At 32.9% G+C, this 27,654-nt stretch overlaps 1 protein-coding gene across 1 annotated transcript; it reads right to left on the reverse strand.

Moving 5' to 3' along the window:
* Positions 1 to 212: 212 nt before the first annotated feature.
* On the reverse strand, positions 213 to 25,009 carry LOC122710302 (glutamate receptor ionotropic, NMDA 2B-like; the record flags this gene model as incomplete). The annotated part of the gene is made up of 11 exons (XM_043928055.1): positions 213 to 1,198; positions 2,738 to 2,839; positions 5,713 to 5,832; positions 11,107 to 11,300; positions 15,030 to 15,265; positions 15,697 to 15,878; positions 18,290 to 18,574; positions 22,254 to 22,366; positions 22,984 to 23,093; positions 23,212 to 23,395; positions 24,862 to 25,009. Coding segments are annotated over 11 exons (1,732 nt in total), but the record flags the coding sequence as incomplete, so codon positions are not given.
* Positions 25,010 to 27,654: the final 2,645 nt, after the last annotated feature.

Below are 27,654 nucleotides of genomic sequence, written 5' to 3' on the forward strand. Positions count from 1 at the left end.
TTCTTTTTTTTTTTTAACGAGTTTCTCAAAAGATCTAGGAATTTTCAATTATCTATCTATTGCATTGATGCTGCCTGAATATAATAAATTACGCCTTTTCGTCTCTTACTTTTTTTTTTTTTTTCTCCTCGTTGCGAATTTCTCAAAAAAGAAAAAAGAAAAAATGACGAGATCGCGATTTCAAGCCGCGTCATTCGATTTTGTCGGAAAAATCAAAGGAATAGATTGCCAATATATACATCGTGTGCGAAATTAATTAATCTCGCGGAAGAATTCCGAAAAATTTGAATTACGAGGAAAAAAAAAAAATTTTCACCAAACTGACATCGAACAAGAAAATGATACGATGTTAATCAAGCGATTAACGTGTAACATCTTTAAACAACTAAACGACTAAGCAACGCTTAACTTCTCCTTCTTCCACGTTAAATACAATTGATCTTTTAAAGCGACACTTCTTTTCCCCAGCGAAAACACACATTTCGATCCGAAAGGATCGTTCTTTCCTCTCTTGAAAACTCTCGAATTTCTTTTAAAAAAATCCCGGTCAAACGAGACAAAAGAAAAAAAGAAAAAAAAAAAAAGTACGAGAAACTGAGAAAACAACTCTCGCCCAAATCGAGCGTCCTTGATATAACACGATCGCAACGCGAAACACTTCTTCACAATTTGCTGTGACAAAGGAGGAAGAAAAACGTTTTTTTTTTTTTTTTTTTTTTTTTGGAAGAAAAAACGTGGTCGTGGAAAATTTTCGCTCCTTTTCTCTTCTCTTCTCTCTTTCTTTTCCCCCCTTTTTATCTTATTTTGAGAAGAATGATCTCGTAGATCTCGATGTTTCTCGATTCTTCATAGGCACTGAACGTTCCTTCTCGTGCAACTCGAAGCATTTTCTTCTTTCTCTTTTTCTCCCCCCTCTAATAAACTGATTCCCTCCCCTCTTCGATCCTTGCCTCCAAGTTCTCGAGGGTTTTTTTCGAGGGATATAATGGAGAGACCTCGACGACGGCGACGACGAGGAGGCAACACGAGGCGAAAACTCGTTGTCGAGAAATGGAAGCGGAGGCGAGACTTTTTCCGCTCCACAGGGGACGCTTATGATCGCGCTGACGTGGCTGGGCAATCGTGGCCGGCTCTCTACGATCACAGAACTGTCTCCATTTCGGCGATTTCCGTCCTGCCCGTTCCGTCCTCGGGGGTCCTGGTATCCAACAATCGATTCCAATAATCGTTAGATTCGAATAAGTTATATATATAAGTTATGTATTGAATCGTTGGGACAGGGGGAGGGGATAAGTTCGAGGGGATAAGTTTCGATCGTTTCTTTTTTTTTTCCAGCGATCTGGAATGTTTGGAAAGGTTAATATGTCAATGGTTGATTTTGGATAAAGTGTTAATTAGTTAGTTTGGAAATCAAATTGATCGATTTCATTTTTTTTTCTAAATTGTAATTTGAATTTTAAGAAAGAAAGGGGGGTGATAAGAGTAATGAAGGAGGAATTATTTAATAAAATCCAAATTTCATCTCGAAAACTAATTGAAAATATTCGAAAATATATGTAAGAAATTAAATTGATCGAGTTTACTTTATGTTTTTTTTTTCTAAATTGTAATTTGAATTTTAAGAAAGAATGGAAATGATAAAGAAGAAACAAGAACAAGAAGAAAACAAGAAGATTCATAAAATCATCTTGGAAATGAATTGAAAATATTCGAAGATATATGTAAGAAATCAAATTGATCGAGTTTACTTTATGTTTTTTTTTTCTAAATTGTAATTTGAATTTTAAGAAAAAGTGGAAATGATAAAGAAGGAAATTATTCGTAAAATCCAATTGAAAATATTCGAAGATACATATAAAAAATCAAATTGATATTTTATTTTTTTTCCAAATCGTAATTTAAATTTAAATTTTAAGAAAGAATGGGAATAATAAAGAAGGAACTTGTTCATAAAATCATCTCAGAAACGAATTGAAAATATTCGAAGATACGTATAAGAAATCAAATTGATTTTATATTTTTCTAAATCGTAATTTAAATTTTAAGAAAGAATGGGAATAATAAAGGAACTTGTTCATAAAATCATCTCAGAAACGAATTGAAAATATTCGAAGATACATATAAGAAATCAAATTGACTTTATTTTTTTCTAAATCGTAATTTAAATTTTAAGAGAGAGTGAAATGACAAATTATTTTTAGAGTAACAAAGAACGAGGAATATTTGGAAAATTAGAAGTGTACGCGTAAGAAATGCGAAATTCAAGCTCCGTGACGTGATATATATATATGACATAGCTGCGCAAGGAGCGTGTGGACGCGCGGATTTCGTATTCGATAGTCGAGAATGCGAGGAATTTTGTGGAAGGTACGACGCGATCGAAAGTTCTCTACGTAAATGTTCCGCGCACAACATTCTTCGCCCGGCTGACACATTTCTGTTTGCGGAATGTTTTCGAAATATGCGCAAGCATTAAACTCGAACGCGCGTTAGAAGCGAAAGATTAGAGCGAGATTCGATTCGAAAACTAAAAAAGGATAAAAAGGAGATGTAAAGAAATTTTTAAATTTAAAACGAGTAATCTTTTATTATGGTTAAATTAAAATAATTAATTGATATTTATCGAATCCATATGATATATTATATAATAAAATATATATTGGGAAAAAATTCTTCAATATTGCGATAAAAGAACGAGAACGTAGTAGCGATTAGATAAGGTAGGTATTATCCTTACCTGTAGATCTCGGGGGGTAAAAATTTGCTGGCGTATTCCGTGCTGACCACATGGTTCCTGGTCATGTCCCTGGGTCTGGCTACGTCGATGGCGTCGATGAATCTAGATTCAAGATAATCCCTGTGTGACAATTTGCAGAGAAGAAAATTTCATCGTTTACATTATCCGTCGTATAGATAGTTTTATATACATATACATATATGTATAGATAAAGGAACGTGTACGGAATGAATCGTGTTCGGAATCTGAGATATCGTCGTTACTTATAAAAAAAAAAAATTTCGACGGATTATTTTCTCGATTCGATCCGAAAGTTTAAATTCTACCTTCACTTTTTTTTTTTTTTTTTTTCTTAAAAGTTAAGGAGATTCTATTCTCGATATCTTCCATTTGAAATCTCTTCTTTATTAAATTCTCGATATATACATTTTGAAGATATACAAACGTCGTGTATACATCTTTTACAGGGAGGATAAATTCAAACCGTTTTTCAATCTACATCCACGTAAACTTTGATCCTCTCGAGGAAAATTTTCAATATCTCAAAGTTATAATTTAGACGTTTGTGCTTTTACGCGCGTACACGTGTATCGAATGGTAAACCGTGTATAGGAAGGTGAGAGTAATCCAGTTTGTAATACGTGATGTAATATTGTTTATACCGTGGGAATAGTTACAGTTCACGAATCGAATAGAAGCATCGAGTTTCACCGACTTTCGAAGATCATTACGAATTTGCGTTCGATTTCTCCGTATCGAAATTCGTTTGTGTGTATGTGTGTGTGTATACTTTCAGTTGAACAAATTTTTACGATAATCGGGGAAAATAATTTTAGAAAAAGTTCGGATAAAAGTTCAATTTGCTGATTTCCAAAAAGAAAATAAATAAATATTCCATAAAACTTCCTATACTGTACATATATTTTATCGTAATATGAAAACTCGATCACAAGGTCTAGAATCTATTCATATTATAAATCAATCGTTATAATAGAGATATTTATAACAATAATTTATATAAAATTTTCCGATTCTCAAACACTATTCGACCTCGTAAATAAATCACGAAACAAGTATACCTCAGATTCCACGAAATTTGATCGACTCGTTCCGTACAAACGACTGCACATTTTCTTTTCCTTGGCTTTCACTGATTCACAGTAATTTCCTTATCCCGCAATAGATGGCGCAGCGGTCTGTCGTCGACCTGTCGCGGACAATTTATCGTCCCACAACTCGATACACAAGTCGCCACGAATCTACCTAAAAAACTCGTCTCGTTCAACTCGCATGCCATGCCTCCGAGCACATGAAAACTGGGGGAGAGGGGGGAGGAGTGTAGGTATAGGTCGATACGAAAAATTACGAGTTCGAGAAAAAGTGTATAGACAGATAGACAGATGGATGAATGGATTAGGTGGAGAAGAAAAAAAAAAAAAATTGGAAAAAAAAATAAGGCATAATATAAGTAGAGATAGATATATAATTCGAATGCGTAGTATGTGCAGAAGTTTCTATAAAAAACTACCAAGCGAATAAGCGGATCTAATCTACTACTCTTTCTACCACTCTTATCCTTTCAACTTTTATTTCGTTGTCATCGATCCTCGCAAAGCCCCTCCCCTTTCATTTTATTTTATTTTATTTTATTTCTCTTTCGCCCCAGATGTTATTTCAATCGAATCTATAAGTAGAAACGATAAGTAGAAATATAAGAGGCGGATTTAATTTACACTCGATTTGAAACTGTAAAAAATTTTAATCTAATCCGTTTGATAGAATAAATAATTTATCAAGAAACGTAAGATAGTTTCTTTATCCGTAGAGATAAAATACAACTCGTTAAACGGATAGAGATTTAACGAGCTTTGCGAGGTCGATAATACCCTCCTCTCTGTCAACGGTGCACGGATTTATCGATCTCGTTTCTGTCACATTTAACGAAAACGATCGCCTTTCGTCGATTTTTTTCACGTGCATTCCGAGGACAGTTTGCGTCGAAGCGACGTAGGAACCTTTTTTTTCCAAAAAAAAAGGAAATCGAAACAAAGAGATATGGAAAATACGACTATTGTTCAAGATTACGATCAGCTGTCGAAACTGTCTCGTCACCCGAGAACAAACTTTCTTCTGGAGGATGATGGAACGATTCAGAATTTTGGGATGTGTCGAGGAAGTGGTCTCCGTGTGATCCAAAACGTCGTTTCCCTTAAACGTATGCGCCATTTTGTGGTTTCTCTCTCTCTCTCTCTCTCTCTCTTTCTCTTCTTCTCGAGAAGAAGATATAACCCTCGGTTCGCTTTTTAAATGGCGAACGCCTCGACACCAGCTGGCGAACAAACAAGCGCGAATACTTTCCCGATATTTGGCAGCTGATTCGAACCCCTCCCTCCCTCCCTCCCTCCCCTTAGTTCCCGTGCCAAATTCCAACCTATCCGTGACCCAGTAAATAAATCTCGCGAACCAACATCGTCGAGCAAAGAAGCTGAGATCAGCTATCGTATATATATATATATATATATATATATATATATAAGTTCATATAATTTCTTTGGAATATTATCCCAAGGACGAAACGTATATCGGGACGAATAATGATTTATACATATATAAAAAAAAGAGAGAGAGAAAAAGGAAAAAGCACCGCGCTCACGTTGTCGAAATACGTAGAATTTTACGCGTAGAATTTTATTCGGCAAAGGAAAAAAAGAGGAGGACGTTGAGTCGGGATTTGGGTATAAGGGATAAGAGAGGAGGATGGATGGAGGGGGAGGAAGTACAATTTTATTCGATACGCACAGAGAATGGGGAAGAAACGAAAAGGAGGCGTTAAGTCGGGTTCCAAGGGTTTTATGGGGGATGTGAGAGAGGAGGGTGGAGGGAGAAACGAGGGGGCAGGGTTCCTACGTCGCCGGGGAGAGTTCTCTTACTTGTTGTTGCTGTTGTTGTTGGTTGTGTGGGCGTTGCGGACTTACGAATCGAAGTATGGCGGTAGCGGATGCGGAGCCTCCACCGCCAATGATTCCGGTTGCGAGTGGCGGTCCGAGTGGCTTTGAAAGCATCCTCGCCACCAGCCGAGACTTCCGGTTTTCCTCCTTTAAAAAAGCCCACGTGGATATGTGCCAACCCTTCTCCTCCGCCTCATCGTCCATCAACAACCACCGTCGCTTCAATACGTTAAACCACAGCAACACGTCTCAACAGAGACGAGATCTTTTTTTTACCGCCTTCCTTTTATCGCTCTTTTCCTATCTTCTTCCTAATAATCTCTCTCTCTCCCTTCGTTCGAGAAATATCTTTTCTTTTCTCGAGGAATAAAACGCTCAGTTTTTATCGAAGAGAATTTTGGAACGGCTCGCTTTTTATATTGGATTTTTGTTGGTTATTTCGTTGGTTATAAGAAATTGTTTTCTTTCTTTTTGGATAAATCACAATTTTAATGGTAATTTTTGTAGAGAGGAACTCGAACACTCCACGAGGGAGATTATTTGGAAAATCTGCGCGGATGGGGAAGGAAAGAAGCTTTTGATAAAAGTACACAATCGTTTCTTACGTTGTCTGATCGAATTCTGTTTGATTTTATACGGGAAGAGGATTCTTCTCATCATCCGTTTGGAAGGATTTCGACCGATATTTTATTTTCAACCGAAATATTGGTAAATAGAAAAGTTATATTCGACATTAATTTTGAATTTCAATTTTTCAATACGTTGAATATGTTTGCCGCTTTGTTTCTTCGAAGTTAAAGATTCAAATTTGGTCAGGGCTCAAATTGGGTTTAAAATATTCGATCTTAAGTTTTCGTAAGCGAATTAGGGTCGTTCGTGATGTAACTGAAATTTCACGCTCCAACTTCTTGCCAAACAAAATTTCGAACGTTAACGAACTCCTATCGGAAATATCCGAAAAAATTTTTCTTCGATATCATTCTTTTCAAAATTTCAACTTCGAACGCGTTAAAATTCGAAGGGAACTCGATCCAAATTTCATTTCATCTCGTTTCAAAATTCGAATAACTTTGATCGAAGAATTCTCGTTTCTATTTTTCCTTTTTACAATTCACCGTTTTCATCGAGCAATCCTCTCGAAAGGGAACAAAAATTGGAAACAAAAATTGGAAAATTCTTCGAGCGCATCACCGAGTTGCATCAAAGTTTCGATCGAAGAACGCGCCCGATTCGACGATCGATCTTCGAGATAACGCTTCCCTGTCCGAGCTCTCGAGCTGGGAAAGTTTTCCTCTCCACCCACCGAAAAATTCCTTCCAAGATCTCGTGTCGTTGAGAAGTTCTGCTTAATAAAGTACGCGCCACCCCCTTCTCTCCTGCCCAATTTTTCCTTCTCTCCAACTGGTAAATTTGTTAACAACAAAATTTCAAGCCGATGCGTGACAGTCTCGTAACTTGATGCGGTGAAAAATACGCCGTTGATCGTGAGTTTGAGACGATTGCTTATTTTCGATGGATCTCGTGATTTCGAGATGGTGCTGGAAAACTTTATGCTTTGAAAACTTTATTTTTTTTGGAAGCCGAGATTTTTTTGTCGGGTCATCTTTACAATATTACTTTATAATATTTGCGTTTGACGTATTTTTGCCGATGAGAATAGGTCGAAGAGAATAAGTCGAAATGAAATTTCAAAAAAGTTGGTAAAAATTATTCTTTCTACGATTTTATAATATTTTTGACGCATATTTGAAATTTTCTTTTTGATGAGGGAAAGAATAAATTGAAATGAAGAATTTAAATTAATTTTCAAAAAAGTTCGTAAAAATTATTCTTTCTACGATTTTCGCATATAATTATCTTATGCGTGTGTCTTTATCAAATTCTGATAATATTTGAAATTTTTGTCGATGAGGAAAAGAATAAGTCGAAATGAAATTTCAATGTTCGTAAAAATTATTCTTTCTACGATTTTGGCATATAATTATCTTATGCATGTGTCTTTATCAAATTCTAATAATATTTGAAATTTTTGTCGATGAGGGAAAGAATAAGTCGAAATGAAATTTCAATATTCGTAAAAATTATTCTTTCTACGATTTTATAATATTTGACGCATATTTGAAATTTTCTTTTTGATGAGAATAAATTGAAATGAAGTTTCAAAAATTTTCTTTCTACGATTTTTGCATATAATTATCTTATGCGTGTATCTTTATCAAATTTTCTGATAATATTTGAAATTTTTGTCGATGAGGGAAAGAATAAGTCGAAATGAAATTTCAGTGTTCGTAAAAATTATTCATTCTACGATTTTATAATATTTTAATAATATTTGACGCATATTTGAAATTTTCTTTTTGATGAGAATAAATTGAAATAAAGTTTCAAAAAAATTCGTAAAAATTATTCTTTCCACGATTTTCGCATATAATTATCTTATGCGTGTATTTTTACCAAATTCTGATAATATTTGAAATTTTCTTTTTCTCGATGAGGGAAAGAATAAATCGAAAATGAAATTTCAACATTCGTAAAAATTATTCTTTTTTACGATTTTGATACAAAATTATAATATTTGAAATTTTCATTTTGTCGATGAGGGAGAGAATAAGTCGAAAAGAAATTTTAACGTTCGTAAAAATTATTCTTTCTACGATTTTCGCATATATATATATATATATCAAATTCAAGATAGTGGGATGGCTAAACTAAATATCCATGCAAATAACTATAAATTTTACAAAATTAAAATATACTAATAATGTATATATCGAATAGATACAATAACTCGAAACTGTCAAAATAAACTGTCTACCATAAATCTAATTTCCAATGGAAATCAAATATAAGAATTCTATCAATTCCATTCAATGTGGGGCTATTCTAGTGGCACGAGTCAATAATATTCGTCAACACGACAAATGCCGCTACGAGTTCTTCTTCCTCTCTAAAATAACCATCGATCCTTCATAAATGCAATCTATTTTCAATTTGTCAAACTGTGCAAGTCTCAAACTTACGATCAACGGGGAACAATCGAGAGAATGGCGCAGATAAATAAAGTAGGAACCAGAAACGAATGGTACTCTCGTGCCGATATCACGATTAGGGAAGTAGGGATCGATTTATCTCTATCAAATTCCGACAAATTAAATTTCATAAATATCATTGAATATAAAAATATTCAAAAAAGAATATTTTTTCGTAAAATTAATATATTATAAAAATTAATATATCTCGAAAAATTAATATATTATAATATCAAAATGAATTTTCGATCAATATTTACAACTGAACGAGGAATGTTGTTGCGATGATTATTTCGAATATTTCGAACGAATAGCTTTTGCAATTTTCATCTCCAATTTCGTATACTTCTTCTTCTTGAGAGAATAACATTTTCAGAAAAAATTTTTCCAACTTAATTCGAACTTGTACCTTTTTTTAATTTACATTCGATCCCATCCCTACTCGTAATGTTTCCATATACGTATATGCGTATTTTGAATGCATACGCGTGAATATTATATATATACATTTTAGAGACTGCATATATACGAATTTAATATACGTGTATATATATATATACGTTCGTAGATAAGTGCATGCTGTGCGAGCCAGGCTCCAAGTGACGTCAGAAAATATAACGTAATATAATTCAGGATTTAATCTCGATTTGCAGGTGGATGAAAGCAACATTAAGTTAATTAATCGCTAACAATCGCGGTGTTGTCGAAAATCGAATATCTCAGAATTTTAGAGAACGTGATTTCCACGTATAAAGACACGTAAAGAAACGTGTTTAAAATCGATATCGAGTTACTAATTTCTAAAAAAAAAATCACCCTTTTCTCGATATCTATCTAATTTTCTCATCTTTCACAAATCAACAATTGTTCGTTCACGCGAATCGAGTTCGAATCCTTGGTTAATGGAGGACAGGTGAGAAATAATTATGCAGTAGACATGCGTAGATCTGCCGTTTAGCGGGCCCACTTCCGCTTTTGTGAAACGCGTACGAGCAGAGAAGAAGCGCGCGCCGATCATTTCGAAAGGAAAGCTTTAGAAAGAAGTTCCATTTTTATATAAATATGGAAAGCTTGTGGATGGAGTACAACAGCGCGTTGTTGCACTTCGAAAGCATCGAAGGTGGCACTTCGAAGGAGAAGCGAATAGTTTCCCTTCATTTCGTCTTCTCTCCTCTCCGCTTCGATCTCGCCTCTCCTCGATCATCGAGCGGATCTCGAACCGTTTCTCCAATCGATTTCTCTCGAAATTATATTATATTATCGATTTCTCTCGATTATTATATTGTATTATCATCGCACGTCGTTTCTCTTAACTCGTTTGACTGCCGCGCGTATTTCTAATGAAATCTTAGGGCATCAAGTAGTTTTCTATATTTTATATTTATTTATATTATTCATATTTATTTATATTTATATATATATTTTATATTTTATAATGATGGTCGCAAGAACGATGTCTCGTATCATTAGTATTGGTAATAGTAATTGTATTGAATAATAATACTGATTTAGTATATTTTGGATATTTTAATTTGGATAATTTGGATTATAATTTGGGTAATATGACTGTCGAATGTTCTTCGATTAGTCGTAACAAATATACTTCTTAGTTGTATATAAATTATTCGTGTGGCTTGTCTATTAGAGACCAGGGTCTCTCACAATAATCGTGTCAGAGCACGATACGTTCATAAACTATCTAATCGTCGTATCACCATGAGGCTCGTGATATCCCAAAAGATTAGAAGATTTAGAGAATTATTAACTGCAAAATTATTAGGATTATATATTAAAATATTATTATATATTTATATATATTATATATGTTATTAATTAGTTATAATATATTTATATATTATAACTTATTATAACAATAAAACTTTCAACAGAATCAACATAATATCGCCGATATTTTGGAAAAATAATTCTGGTATAAGTATTAGACTGCATGCAAATTATATTCTATAAAAGACGACAAATGGATCGATCAAACGCACGAAGGAATTTAAAAAAAGACAACAACTTCTTTAAGTCCAAATTATCCAGATCAACTTCAGCTTTCTATATAATGTTTTAAAATTTTACATTCAAAATAACTTTTTTATTATTTTCATAACAATTTAATAATTTTATTAAAGTATATCTTTTCAAATACCTACGAAGATCCTTCAAATAAGCGTCATCCGATGACGAGGCGGTCAACGTGTTAAATTGTTTCGTGGTGAAACGGATGAGAAACAGTGATCGAGATCACAAGTTAATCAATTTTTTCGAGATCCTCTCGAGCACGAGCAAGAGTCGAGAGTCTCGTATCATTACACGGCTATACTTTTTCTTTTTCACGCACGCACGTTAAACTCGAACGAAGCCAAGAATCTAGAAGCTTACTTACTTGGCCTGGGGAGGTTTTATCCCGTGAGCCTCAAGATCCTTCTCCAATTGCCGTATCCTGATCCTGGCCATGTCCAATTCGTGCTTCACCTTCCACAAATGCGTGTCGCATATCGGATCCCTGCATCTGTGGTACCTCAGGATATCCTGCGCCTCGTACACCGCGCCGCGGAACGTCAACGACTTTCCCATACTCTTCGAAACAGATATAATATCAATAATAATAAAAGTAGCAGAAATATAAGATGTATGTCGGATTAATCAGATGCTCGTGATTTAACAGGCAGAATCATCGAGTGGAGTACCATAGAGTAGGATAGGATAATTTTATGAATCGAACGAGTAGATTCAGACGATCATGGTTAAGGGTAAAATTGATATAGAAATTCCAAGTGAAAAAGTTTTTATTCTGTCACATAAAATCCTTTTTTTTCACCTCATAAGTTTCGTTAATTTTAAGAGGGAGTTGGGGGTATATTCAAGAATGTGATACGTAATATCTAGAGAAGGGAGAAGGGGGAGCCAAATTAATTTCTCTTATATTTTCAAAACTGTAATAATAATGATTAAAATAGTAGAAATATAAAATATATCGGATTAATCAGATGCTCGTGATTTAATAGGCAGAATCATCGAATATAGAATAGGATAGTTTTATGAATCGAACGAGTATATTTAGACGATCATGGTTAAGGGTAAAATTCATAATACAGAAATTCCAAGTGAAAAAAGTTTTTATTCTGTCACATAAAATCCTTTTTTTTCACCTCATAAGTTTCGTTAACTTTAAGGGGGAGTTGGGGGTATATTCAAGAATGTGATACGTAATATCTAGAGAAGGGAGAAGGGAGAGCCAAATTAATTTCTCTTATATTTTCAAAACTGTAATAATAATGATTAAAATAGTAGAAATATAAAATATATCGGATTAATCAGATGCTCGTGATTTAATAGGCAGAATCATCGAATATAGAATAGGATAGTTTTATGAATCGAACGAGTATATTTAGACGATCATGGTTAAGGGTAAAATTCATAATACAGAAATTCCAAGTGAAAAAAGTTTTTATTCTGTCACATAAAATCCTTTTTTTTCACCTCATAAGTTTCGTTAACTTTAAGGGGGAGTTGGGGGTATATTCAAGAATGTGATACGTAATATCTAGAGAAGGGAGAAGGGGGAGCCAAATTAATTTCTCTTATATTTTCAAAACTGTAATAATAATGATTAAAATAGTAGAAATATAAAATATATCGGATTAATCAGATGCTCGTGATTTAATAGGCAGAATCATCGAGTATAGAGTAGGATAGGATAGTTTTATGAATCGAACGAGTAGATTCAGACGATCATGGTTAAGGGTAAAATTCATAGTACAGAAATTCCAAGTGAAAAGAAATAGAGTAGGATAGGATAGTTTTATGAATCGAACGAGTAGATTCAGACGATCATGGTTAAGGGTAAAATTCATAGTACAGAAATTCCAAGTGAAAAAAGTTTTCATTCTCTCACATAATATTCTTTCCTTTTTATCTCATAAGCTTCGATAAGTTAGCTCTAAGGGGGAGTTGGGGGTATATTCAAGAATGTGATACGTAGTATCTAGAAGAGGGAGAAGGGGGAGCCAAATTAATTTCCCTTATATCTTCAAAACTGATATAATAATAATGATTAAAGTAGTAGAAATACAAGATATACGTAATATCTAGAGAAGAGAGAAGGGGGAGCCAAATTAATTTCTGTTATATTTTCAAAACTGATGTAATAATAATGATTAAAGTAGTAGAAATATAAAATATATCGGATTAAACAGATGCTCGTGATTTAACAGGCAGAAGAAGGCGGAATCATCGAGTATAGAGTAGGATAGGATAGTTTTAATCGATGGAGTAGATTCAGACGATCATGGTTAAACAAATAGAACAGTAATAGAAATAAAAGTAAGAAATTAAATAAAAGTATGTTTCGAGGCTATAAATCTTACCTTAAAACGTGATAAATACGATAATTATATCTATTCAAAAGATGAGATTTTTTATACAGATAAAAAAAAGAGATAAAAATATAAAATTAAGTGTACGTATAGTACAGAAACTCCAAGTGAAAAAAGTTTTCATTCTGTCACATAAAATCCTTTTTTTTCACCTCATAAGCTTCGATAAGTTTCGTTAACTTTAAGGGGGAGTTGGGGGTATATTCAAGAATATGATAATATCTAGAGGAGGGAGAAGGAGGAGCCAAATTAATTTCTCTTATATTTTCAAAAATATTTTCAAAACTGATGTAATAATAATTTTAAAGTAGTAGAAATATAAAATATATCGGATTAAACAGATGCTCGTGATTTAACAGGCAGAAGAAGGCAGAATCATCGAGTATAGAGTAGGATAGGATAGTTAATCGAAGGAGTAGATTCAGACGATCATGGTTAAACAAATAGAACAGTAATAGAAGAATTAAATAAAAGTATGTTTCGAGACCATAAATCTTACCTTAAAACGTGATAAATAAAATTTATAAATAAAAATTATATCGATTCAAAAGATGAGATTCTTTAGAGATAAAAAAAAGTGTTAAAATTAAGTGTACGTATAGTACAGAAATTCCAAGTGAAAAAAGTTTTCATTCTCTCACATAAAATCCTTTCCTTTTTATCTCATAAGCTTCGATAAGTTAGCTCTAAGGGGGACTTGGGGGTATATTCAAGAATGTGATACGTAGTATCTAGAGAAGGGAGAAGGGGGAGCCAAATTAATTTCTCTTATATTTTCAAAAATATTTTCAAAACTGATATAATAATAATGATTAAAGTAGTAGAAATATAAGATATATAGTAGATTCAGAAGATCATAATTAAACAAATAGAAGAACAGTAATATCAAAAGAATAAGAGTATGTCTCGAAGCCATGAAATATTACTTTAAAACGTGATAAATATGATGTTGATTCAAAAACATGAGATTTTTTAGGGATAAAAAAAAATTCCAAGTGAAAATAGTTTTCATTCTTTCACATAAAATCCTTTCCCTTTCACCTCATGAGCTTCGATAAGTTTCGTTATTTGAAATATATTATACTGTTACGACACAGTTCGTACGAAAACGAAACTCAAAGAAAAGAAGAGGCACGCGCTCTAAGGGGAAATTGAGGATATATAGAAGAACGTGATACGGTAATATCGCGTCTAGAGGAGAGAGAAAGGGGAGCCAAGTTGATTTCTCTTATATTTTCAAAACGGATATGATAACAATGTTAAAAGTAGTAAAACTATAAGATATAGTCGGACTAAATCAGATACTCGTGATTTAACAGAAGAAGGCAGAATCATCGAATATAAAAATAGGATAGGATAATTTTAATCGAACGAGTAGATTCAGACGATCATAGTTAAACAAAAATTAAACATGTCTCGAGGCCATGAAATCTTACCTTAAAACGTGATAAATATGATGTTAATTCATAAAAAATAAGAGATAAAAAAAAAAACAAGGAAATTCCAACTGAAAAAAGTTTTCATTTACACTTTTTTCTTTTTCCACATAAAATCCCTTCAATTTCACAATTTCTCTAAGCTTCGATAAGCTTCGTTATTTAAAATTCGAACGAAAACGAAATTCAAAGGAAAGCGACGAAGCTCTAAGTCAAATTGATTTCTCTTGAATCTTCGAAACACATATAATAATAATAATAACAATAATAATAATTTACATAAAAAAACTCTGTTCTGTGAAGATGAGCGTGCGCGAAGAGAAGAATCGTTCGATCGTTCGTGGAAAGGAGCAAGGGGATGATATTTTTATATCTTCGTATTTTTGAGATAATAGAAATTTATTTTAGCGTCTCTGGAGGAGGAGGAGGAGGAGGAGGAGGAGGGGGTTAAGGATGGAATCGATATTGAAAATATATTTCAATAATCGGCTTACCAGGCTGAAAAGCGCGCAACAACCGCCGCCGTCGCTTCGCGCCAGATGCTGCCTTACGTATTTGAAATACAAATGTTCCAATAGCAGGAAGGCAGCGGCAAGAAGGATTCCCATCATTAATAAAAGGAAAGCGGACAAGAATTGTTCGAGCGCCAGGGGATCGCTGCTCTTTTGCACCTCTTTGCCGGGTTTGCACGTCCCCGTCATCCAGTACCTCCTCAGCCGTTCCAAGTCCCCTGCAATTTTAGTTATTCTTCCCTTTAACGGATATACGTACGTGAAAAATGGGTAGAGAGAGAGAGAGAGAGAGAGAGAGAGAAAAAATAAAGTATCTCCATTTCTTCGTCGAGAAGAGAGAGAATCGAATTGGGTCGTCGAGGGCAAGAAAAAATTCTCAAATTATATTTTCATTTTCAAAAGAAATTGAAGATGTAGGAAGGGGGGGAGGAGTAATAAAAAGAATACTCTTCTCTAAATTGCGCTTGCTAACGAGATTTTTCTTCTTCTTCTTTTTTTTTTTTTCGACAATGAAAATATCAACGTTGGACGAGTAAATTTTCGAAGGGAGTTTCTTTCGATCTTGAAGGATTATGAATCTTTCGTTTGTTCCGTACGTAAGGAAGAAGATTCGGATCGAAATGATTGGAGAAAATAAATTTGTAGATACCGTTGTCCCTGTAGTCGAGGAGACGTTTGTTGAACATCTGCAGGTACTTGGAATTCCTGGAGAAGGCGAGGCCGTATCCGGTCATGGCGTACCAAGATCCAACGGTTAGCAACCGGCAGTCCTCGTCCTGCGCCACCAGGTAGTCGAGGACCGTTCCATCGTAGATGAACGCGTCCATCTCTCTGTCGGAAAGACGATGTTGGTCAGAAAAATTGAAACGATTCGATTCATTCTCGATCATCAACGATCTCTCTTTTCCTCTTCTCGACATCTTCATCCCTCCGAGTTTCTTCCCGCTTCTTCACCGAGAAATTTCTTCTAGATTTAGATAATCTAAATCGTTAAATTGTTAATTGGTTATCACCGCGTGATTTTTTTCAAATTTTCTTCTTTTTTTTGATAAAAATTGAAGAAGAATTTCCATCGAGAAATTTGATTGGAAATTTCAATGAAATTGAAAGAATGGGCACTTAACCTACTAACGTTGTGCATTAATGCAACGTTCCATTTTTAATTTTCTTTCTCTCTTTTCCTTTCTTTTTTTCTTTCTTTTTTTTTACGTTATTGAATTTTATCTTTTTAATACCTCGCGATTCTAAATTTGGATTCGCTTAGAATTTTTTTCCCCCCGCTCGTTTTTCCATTCCTAGATTTTTTGTTCAAGGGGAACAAAAAGATAAAAAAAAAAAAAAAAAAAAAAGAAAAGAAAAGGAAGGATGAAAATAAACGACAAGAATCGTGGAGTAATAACCGTAAGTGCTGAGAAGTTAATTGCGCGATTCTAAAATTACCATAAAATCTGAGACAAAAGCGCGTTCCAACTTTGATCTAATTAAACTCGATCCAACGTTTCCAAATTAGTTTTAATCCGAATTTCATTAAAAAGTCCGACTCTCCGCGTAATAATATTCCGAATTTGGGCGAAAGCTTATCTTTCCTTTCCGCTCTCCTTTCCCCCCGGAAGAATCATCTAGTCCCCGTTTCGCGCGCTATAATTTACACAGCCTGTCGCAACAACGCTTTCGCGCCTCGCCAAACGCGGCTGAAACGCGGCTCCATCCACTGATCGCGGGCCAAGCCCGATGGAACTAACTCGCCGAGATTAAACGAGCAACTCCGCCGCGGAAACTTCGATAACGAGCCACGTATACATAATACGTTCGCATTTACCGCGTTTAAGCGACCATTCGACCAAGTTTTTAACACGATTTATTAACACGTCTTACTTTTGTTGTACGTTGCGCGTTTCGAAACGTTCGATTCTTCTTCTCGATTCTCTCCCCTTTCTTTAAAGAGCGCAGTTTAAACACGTTAATATCGTTCTCCTGTTCTTCATGTTGTTCATTAAACATTGTTTTTAATATGAATTAAATAAAAAGAAAAGATACAAAGGTGATTTTTAGGTGACTTATTGCTTTTATTATAAATTATTCATAAATTATTATTTTTTGAATATGTTGTACGAGAAAATATATGGGAATGTTTTAGAAAGGTAGAAGAATAATATTTTAGGATATTTTTGAAACACCAACATTGGAATGAAAAAAATTCAAAATCTATCTAAAATTGGGATCATGAAAAATGGAAGAAAATCCAAATAATAATATTTTTGGATATTTCTAGAAAACCAACATTGGAACGAAAAAAACCCAAAATCTATTTAAAATTGGGATCATGAAAAATAGAGGAAAATCTAAAGAATCTTAGAATATTTCTGAAAGATTGGAACGAAAAAAATCTCTCTAAAATTGGAATTATGAAAAATAGAAGAAAATCTAAATAATAATATCTTAGAATATTTCTAAAGAACCAATATTGGAACGAAAAAAACCCAAAATCTATTTAAAATTGGAATTATGAAAAATGGAAGAAAATTGAAATTATGAAAAATGGAGGAAAATCCAAAGAATTATAGATATATAATTAGGATATTTCCGAAAGTTTGGAACGAAAAAAATTCAAGATCTATTTAAAATTGAAATTATGAAAAATAGAGGAAAATCTAAGGAATCTTAGAATATTTCTGAAAGATTGGAACGAAAAAAATCTTTCTAAAATTGGAATTATGAAAAATGAAAGAAAATCTAAAAAATCTCAGAATATTTCCAAAAGATTGGAACGAAAAAAATCTATCTAAAATTGGAATTATGAAAAATGGAGGAAAATCCAAAGAATCTTAGGATATTTNCAAAATCTATTTAAAATTGGAATCATGAAAAATGGAAGAAAATCCAAAGAATCTTAGAATATTTCTGGAAGATTGGAACGAAAAAAATCTCTCTAAAATTGGAATTATGAAAAATGGAGGAAAATCTAAAGAATCTCAGAATATTTCTGAAAGATTAGAACGAAAAAAATCTCTCTAAAATTCGAATTATGAAAAATGGAGGAAAATCCAAAGAATCTTAGAATATTTCCAAAAGTTTGGAACGAAAAAAATCCAAAGATCTATCTAAAATTATGAAAAATAGAAGAAAATCTAAATAATAATATCTTAGAATATTTCCAAAAGACCAACATTGGAAGGAAAAAAATCAAAACTTTATGATTTATAAGTTTTACATAATAAAACAAGGTCGATAAATTGACTTACCCGCTGATAACCGCCTCGATCCCTTCGGCCACGCTGCTCTTGTTGAACTCCTTCATATACGTGTGCATCTCCTTGAAGTATTTGGCCAACGTGCTGTCGGTATGGCTCCAAGGTATCGTACCGAACTTGAACATAGGCTTGTGGGACCAAGGTTTGGCCAAACGGTGATCGTCCACGCCCGTGAATTCGTGAAACTCCTCCCTCGTGATCATGAATGCGGCCAGGTTGGCAGTGTAAATGGCGAGAAACACCACGGCGAACAGCGCCCACACGTTTGTCATGAATCTGAGTCGAAGACATACTTTTTAAAAAAACTCTCACGCCCCTTCGAAACGAGTGTTGAGACGAAATTTTTACTCTCTTTCGTTCATCTTTGGACTTAAACTCTAAAAAGAGTTTTTCCAATATTCTTTCAAACCGAGTTAAAGATCTTCTCGAAAGAGAAGGGGATTGAATTGTAAGAGATCGATTCGAGACTCGAAATCCAAAATTCGATATCTAGATCCAGAATGGAATAAATGAAAAATTTGTCAACGCTTCGATCAATCTTTAAATTACGTGCATCCAGATTCGTATAGGTTGATAAATTAATTAAGAAAAGAAAAAAAAATCTCGATGACCTCACGACTCGTGGACAAATTTTTTGATGTACGTTTCACGCTGCGCAAAATATTTTTTTTATATTTTTCGATAACATGGATGGCAGATCGTGTATTAATAATTCTACTGTAATAACGGATACATGTTTCGAGACTTTTATTTACGAGCATTCCTTCATCCACTGTAACAATATTACATTTCCACAGGAATATACCGTCATTTTTCTCTGTTTAAACAAGAAATATAAAATATTTCCATTATTATTATTATACATCCTCGAGATCGAAATGGAAGAAATCGAAAAAGGAATATTTTAATCCCGAATTCTTCTGACGACTTGAAACAAAATAGAGAGATAAATAATGTACGAAAAAATTCTGTTATATATATATCCGTCTCATTTTTAAATCAACAAATCGATCCGTTCTTCTGAACGTAACAGAATTTGTGGAAACACGGTGTATGATATTTTCGAGAATAATGGCGGTGCGAAATAATTCACACGGTGTTCCGTATGTTTTGAATTCCAATTCCACGCGGCCGAGAAATAATATGGCGTGCAATAAATAAAATGTTCATTTTTCACGGATAACGTTGAATACAATTTCTTCTGGCATAAGAACACTCTCCGCCATTGGAGGGACTTATATTTCATTCTCAATCCGCGTTGTCCAACGTGAGATATCATCTTCCCGATATTCGAAACACTTTTCGAATATTTTTTTTCTTTACTCTTGCGCTTGCGAGCGCGATATTCATTAATTGACCAGATGTACATCGTTCTCCGCGTAGACAGCCCCGTGTTAAAATATTTCACACGCGATTGAACGTATAAAAATTCGTTTTCGAGAATCTGATAAATTCATATTTTGAACCGAGGAACGTAGAAGAGACGAAGAAGAGGAAATTCAATTGACCAGATATATATTTCCGCGTAGACAAATCCCGTGAAATATTTCAAACGTGATTATAATATATAAAGATATAAAAATTCGTTTTCAAATCTTTAAATTTTCAAATGGCAATATCGAGAATCTGATAAATTCATATTTTCAAAATAATCAAAAAAAGTAGAATAAAATCAAAAAAAGTAGAAGTGATGTACGAAGAAGAGAAAATTTAATTGTTCAGATATGTAATATATAAAGGTATAAAAATTCATTTTTAAATCTCTAAATTTTCAAATGGCAATATCGAGAATCTGATAAATTCATATTTTAAATCAAGAAAAGTAGAAGAGATGTACGAAGAAGAGAAAATTTAATTAAAATTAATTTGTTCAAATATCTAATATATAAAGATATAAAAATTCGTTTTTAAATCTCTAAATTTTCAAATGGCAGTATCGAGAAAAATAAATTCATATTTTAAATCAAGAAAAGTAGAAGAGATGTACGAAGAAGAGAAAATTTAATTAAAATTAATTTGTTCAAATATCTAATATATAAAGATATAAAAATTCGTTTTTAAATCTCTAAATTTTCAAATGGCAGTATCGAGAAAAATAAATTCATATTTTAAATCAAGAAAAGTAGAAGAGATGTACGAAGAAGAGAAAATTTAATTAAAATTAATTTGTTCAAATATCTAATATATAAAGATATAAAAATTCGTTTTTAAATCTCTAAATTTTCAAATGGCAGTATCGAGAAAAATAAATTCATATTTTAAATCAAGAAAAGTAGAAGAGATGTACGAAGAAGAGAAAATTTAATTAAAATTAATTTGTTCAAATATCTAATATATAAAGATATAAAAATTCGTTTTTAAATCTCTAAATTTTCAAATGGCAGTATCGAGAAAAATAAATTCATATTTTAAATCAAGAAAAGTAGAAGAGATGTACGAAGAAGAGAAAATTTAATTAAAATTAATTTGTTCAAATATCTAATATATAAAGATATAAAAATTCGTTTTTAAATCTCTAAATTTTCAAATGGCAGTATCGAGAAAAATAAATTCATATTTTAAATCAAGAAAAGTAGAAGAGATGTACGAAGAAGAGAAAATTTAATTAAAATTAATTTGTTCAAATATCTAATATATAAAGATATAAAAATTCGTTTTTAAATCTCTAAATTTTCAAATGGCAGTATCGAGAAAAATAAATTCATATTTTAAATCAAGAAAAGTAGAAGAGATGTACGAAGAAGAGAAAATTTAATTGTTCAGATATCTAATATATAAAGGTATAAAAATTCTAAATTTTTAAAATCTCTAAATTTTCAAATGGCAGTATCGAGAAAAATAAATTCATATTTTAAATCAAGAAAAGATGTAGAAGAGATGTACGAAGAAGAGAAAATTTAATTGTTCAGATATATAATATATAAAGGTATAAAAATTCATTTTTAAATCTCTAAATTTTCAAATGGCAATATCGAGAATCTGATAAATTCATATTTAAATCAAGAAAGTAGAAGAGATGTACGAAGAAGAGAAAATTTAATTAAAATTAATTTGTTCAGATATCTAATATATAAAGATATAAAAATTCGTTTTTAAATCTCTAAATTTTCAAATGGCAGTATCGAGAAAAATAAATTCATATTTTAAATCAAGAAAAGTAGAAGAGATGTACGAAGAAGAGAAAATTTAATTGTTCAGATATCTAATATATAAAGGTATAAAAATTCTAAATTTTTAAAATCTCTAAATTTTCAAATGGCAGTATCGAGAAAAATAAATTCATATTTTAAATCAAGAAAAGTAGAAGAGATGTACGAAGAAGAGAAAATTTAATTGTTCAGATATCTAATATATAAAGGTATAAAAATTCGTTTTTAAATTTCTAAATTATTTCCAAATGGCAATATCTTAAATGGCATATTTTAAATCAAGAAAAGTAGAAGAAATGAAGAAGAGAAAATTTAATTGTTCAGATATCTAATATATAAAGGTATAAAAATTCGTTTTTAAATCTCTAAATTTTCAAATGGCAATATCGAGAAAAGTAAAAGACACGAAGAAGAGAAAATTTAATTGTTCAAATATATAATTTTCTATTTCACGATATCGAATTGAAAGATATATCATTCGAGCAAGAAATCTACATTATTTCGTGAAATATTTCAAACGTATAAAAATTCCATTTTTAAAATCTCTTTTAAAATTATTTCCAAATATCGAGAATCTGATAAATTCGTATTATTAAAAAGAACGGAAGAAAAAGAAAGAACACACAAATTCGTAAAGTAATGCAAATACAGATCCTCCTATTTTCATTCCTACGATCCCCTCCTCGACACAGGAAGGAAACAACGGTTAAACAACGGTGTTTCTTTCTCGATTCCATCACTCACTAACCTTGCCGCGAGCTACGATTTGCGTCGAGGATTTTAATTGACGATAGAAATTGTTTTACCTGGCTGTGAATCCCCTGGGAGAATCGATATGGACGGCTGCCTGAAATAATACGGCCCAGACCAGCCAGTACGTCCGACAAAAGGAGAACCGATGGTTGGGCGATGGATTCTTCTGCAATCATGGAAAAAAAACCAGTCTCGTCTTTCGTCGAATTACACCAGGTTCTTACACAGCGGCAACGTTGCAATAATAAGAAAACGTTCTAGTCTAGCGTCTAGTTATAGCTTTGTCGGGATTCAAAATTTATTTTGTGTAGCATTGTGTATAATTTGTTCGAATCGTAGGATTTACAAAAAGTTGTAACAAAATTGATATGATTATTCTTAATTATTTCTTAATTCCTTTCCATTGGATCTTCTTTATCGACGGAGGCGACTTGTCTGCGATCTCGAATGAGTACCGACCGAACCAAGTGTTTTAGAAATTTCATCTAAAAGGAAAAAAAAAAAAAAAAAAGAAGAAAAAGAAGAGGAAGAAGAGGAAGAAGACGAAGCGTGTTCTTGCGAAGGAAAGGTCGTGGGAAAAGTGTCGGCTCGCGATCTATCTTTTTTCCTCGATGCGACGAGGAAACGTGACACGCGTCGTTTAGATTAATGATTATTGGCGCGACAGGTAATTTAGGATTCTCGTGTTCCTCGTGTTTTTAGAATGGAAAGCATGGGCTAGCTAATAAGAAGCGAAATTAATAGTAATACCAATAGTTTCTGCGCAGCGTCTGAAGGGTTTACCTTCATGTTGAAACCGGATGGTGACAACCATTCGAACAGAAGTATCATTATCGTGGCCGCGTGTATGGCCACGATCCCGACTAACATCCAAGACGCGGTGTCGAATGGTTCTGGAAATGAAACATAAGTATGGTGACACGGATAAAAATTTTTACTCGAGGGAAGAAGGAGAATGGACAATGGATTTTATTTTTACGTTTTCGATTTAATTTGTCGGGGATTATTTACCGAGGAAGGCAGTGGGAGATATTATACCAGTCCTCTTCGCCACCACGATGGCGATACCTGTCTCCATGTACGGCACCGTGAAATCGACCACAGCTTCCCTTTCCGAATTGATCATCAGAGATGTCATCACCATGTCTGTTTTCCGATTCACCAGGTCGGCTATCAAACCGTTCCATTTCCCATTCTGCAAAACAGAATTAATTTCATTTTATTATTATATTTATATTTTATACGAGAAAAGTTATCACCGGAAGTGGAATTCAACGAATCAGGAGGGTTCACCCTCCTCTGATTAAAATTTAAAAATAAATATTTTATTTAAATCGAAAGAAAAGGATTTAACTTGAAATATCGATCGATCTTTTGATTTTTAGTTTTAAATTTTTTACTTGTCGTACAAAGATAATTTTTAACACACGAAAGTCTTCGAAACGATCGAAATCCGAAAGTTTTTTCGTTCGTTGGGAATAAAAATCACCCTCCTCCGATTAAAATTGAATATTTTATTTAAATCGATTTAATATCGAAAAAAAAGGATTTAACTTGAAATATCAATCGATCTTTTGATTTTAAATTTTGTCATACAAAGATAATTTTTTCGGACACACAGAAATCTTCGAAACGATCGAAATCCGAAAGTTTTTTTCGTTCGTTGGGAATAAAAATCATCCTTTTCTGATTAAAATTGAATATTTTATTTAAATCGATTTAATATCGAAAAAAAAGGATTTATTCTTGAAATATCGATCGATCTTTTGATTTTAAATTTTGTCATACAAAGATAATTTTTTCGGACACACGGAAATCTTCGAAACGATCGAAATCTGAAAGTTTTTTTCGTTCGTTGGGAATAAAAATCACCCTCCTCTGATTAAAATTGAATATTTTATTTAAATCGATTTAATATCGAAAAAAAAGGATTTATTCTTGAAATATCGATCGATCTTTTGATTTTAAATTTTGTCATACAAAGATAATTTTTTCGGACACACGGAAATCTTCGAAATGATCGAAATCTGAAAGTTTTTTTCGTTCGTTGGGAATAAAAATCACCCTCCTCTGATTAAAATTGAATATTTTATTTAAATCGATTTAATATCGAAAAAAAAGGATTTATTCTTGAAATATCGATCGATCTTTTGATTTTAATGGTAGTTTTAAATTTTGTTCGTACAAAGATAATTTTTAACACGGAAGTCTTCGAAACGATCGATATCTGAAAATTTTTTCGTTCGTTGGGAATAAAAATGTAATTGGGACAGGAGTCCGCGTTATCAATGAACGTAATTGCAATTCTATCGACGAGGATTAAAAAGGATTCGCGATATCGAATCCGCGGTTCCAATTTCCAAGACGCTTCTTCACCAGTTATTATCGAAACTAATTCCTTTCCATTTCTCCGGATTAAGAATTCGCAATCGATTTCATAAAATCCTACGATTCGCTTATAACGTTCATCAACACAAGTCTAACTTGTGGAACAATAATCTGAAAAAAAAATATATATATATATATATAAACCTTATTTTAATATCGAATTGAATTTACCGATAACGATATTTCTCTCTTCTCTTCAAATTAATTGATCAATTGCATTCGCGCTCTGACGTTTGTCCACTCGATTACAAGAGAGTAAATATAATTAATTACCTCCAACGTGCCCCATTTCCCATCTTCCACTCTGACGAGCTCATAAGTGAACCCGATCTCCTCTGAGAACTTTTGCAGAAGGTCGATGCAGAATCCGCTGCAGCACTGGAAAAAACTCTCGTTCTTCTGGGCCGATTGCGTGTCTATCCTGGAAAAAGAACGTGCGTACTTTGCCTACGTTTTCTTCCTTCGTTCGTTCGTTCGTTCGTTCATTTTCACGGTAAAAAAAATCGGTATCACGAGACGAGGAAGAAGAAGGGGAGGAGAGGGGATGATCGAGAACGTTGAACGATAGAGATAAATATTTTGCGTACAGATGTAAAAATAAATCGCGCGACGTACTCGAATTTAGGAAATTTACACGAGTGGTTTAACTTATGGCCAAGTCGTGAATACGTCTGAATACGTGGTAGTCGGTCCACCCTGGCCACATCTGCTCGTGACAAACTCGATGCGTATTGTTTCCGCGGCTGGTTGAATAACACTCGTTTTGTACAGGGAACGAGCTCCAACCTTTATATTTTTTCCTCAATTGGAACAATCGTGGTCGTCGAATTTTTTGAAAAAAGATCCAAGTTTGAAATCCTTCGAACCGAAATTTAATTCATACTTGGATCATTAATTCGAACACATGATTGTCGAATTTTTTGAAAAAAGATCCAACTTTGAAATCCTTCGAACCGAAATTTAATTCGATCATTAATGTGAATGAAACGATAAATTTTCCCGAATTGAAACACATAGTTGTCGAATTTTTTGAAAAAAGATCCAACTTTGAAATCCTTCGAACCGAAATTTAATTCGATCATTAATGTGAATGAAATGATAAATTTTTCCGAATTGAAACACATAGTTGTCGAATTTTTTGAAAAAAGATCCAACTTTAAAATCTTTCGATCCAAAATTTAATTCGATCATTAATGTGAATGAAACGATAAATTTTCTTGAATCGAAACACATAGTTGTCGAATTTCTTGAAAAAAGATCCAACTTTGAAATCCTTCGAATCGAAATTTAATTTATACTTGGATCATTAATTCGAACACATTGTGTTGAATTTTTTGAAAAAAAAATCCAAAATCCTTCAATTGAAAATTTCGATCATTAATGTGAACACATGGTTGTCGAATTTTTTTGAAAAATAATCCAACTTTAAAATCCTTCGAGCCGAAATTTAATTCATACTTGGATCATTAATTCGAACACATGGTTGTCGAATTTTTTGAAAAAAGATCCAACTTTAAAATCTTTCGATCCAAAATTTAATTCGATCATTAATGTGAATGAAACGATAAATTTTCTTGAATCGAAACACATAGTTGTCGAATTTCTTGAAAAATAATCCAAGTTTAAAATCCTTCGATCCAAAATTTAATTCATACTTCGATCATTAATTCGAACACATAGTTGTCGAATTTTTTGAAAAAAGATCCAACTTTGAAATCCTTCGAATCGAAATTTAATTCATACTTGGATCATTAATTCGAACACATTGTGTTGAATTTTTTGAAAAAAGATCCAAAATCCTTCAATTGAAAATTTCGATCATTAATGTGAACACATGGTTGTCGAATTTTTTTGAAAAATAATCCAACTTTAAAAATCTTCGATCCGAAATTTAATTTATATTTCGATCATTAATTCAAAAACATGGTTGTCGAATTTTTTGAAAAAAGATCCAACTTTAAAAGTCTTCGATCCGAAATTTAATTTATACTTCGATCATTAATCCAAATACATGGTTGTCGAATTTTTTGAAAAAAGATCCAACTTTAAAATCCTTCGATCCAAAATTTAATTCGATCCTTAATGTGAATGAAACGATAAATTTTCTTGAATCGAAACACATAGTTGTCGAATTTCTTAAAAAATAATCCAAGTTTAAAATCCTTCAATCCGAAATTTATACTTCGATCATTAAAGTGAACACATGATTCGAATTTTTTGAAATCCTTCAATCCGAAATTTAATTCATTCACTTCGATCATTAATACGAACGAAACGATAAATACACATTTATTCTCCGTGAAACTTCGATTTAACGAATCGATCAATCTCCTCAATCCTGTATTTAAAAGAAAAAAAAAAAAAAAAGAAATCTACCCGAAAGTTGGAAATTAACCTCTATCAATCTTATAAGAACCATCGTATAAGAAGATTAAACTCGAAGGGATTAAACGGTGGACGATTAAGCGGGAATCATTATTGGCCGTCCTTCAATGTTCTTCCCTCCGCAAACATCGATAACACGCGTCGATCAAAACTTTCCGTTTAAAACGTCGTGAAGAGAAAGAAAATTTCAAGGTTGATTAGGCCCACCTGCCTATCGAAACGTATCAAATTAACATCGTTTACGGTTAATCGTTAAAACGACGTTTGCACGTCGAGCAATTATCGATCAATTAATTAATTAGATTCTCGTGGAATAAATTTTGAATTTGGAGAAACGATAGAGGGCAAACTCGAGGCTCGAGGGATTGTAATTATGCCCCTGGAATTTGCCCCAGCTGACAAGGGAAGCAATAACTGGGCACAACTGTTGTTTGCTTTAGCGTCAACCTGGACCCGTACCGACTTGTATCTCACCGAGTTGCGAACGAGTAATGCAGCATGGAGGGATAATTTGCGCGTGATACGACAAGATGTCATTTCGATGGCATTTCGGATGATTTATCATGGATAAACAGTGAGAAATGTTTATACGTGTTTACGTATGGGAGGTGATCGAATGAGAAAAGCTTGTAATTGGATTACAAACGGGCCAATTAAATTGCGAATTGAAGTTTCGTTGCA

Source organism: Apis laboriosa, unplaced genomic scaffold (assembly GCF_014066325.1).
Source record: "Apis laboriosa isolate Shangri-la unplaced genomic scaffold, ASM1406632v1 scaffold14551_cov152, whole genome shotgun sequence".
Classification (NCBI taxonomy): Eukaryota; Metazoa; Arthropoda; class Insecta; order Hymenoptera; family Apidae; genus Apis; species Apis laboriosa.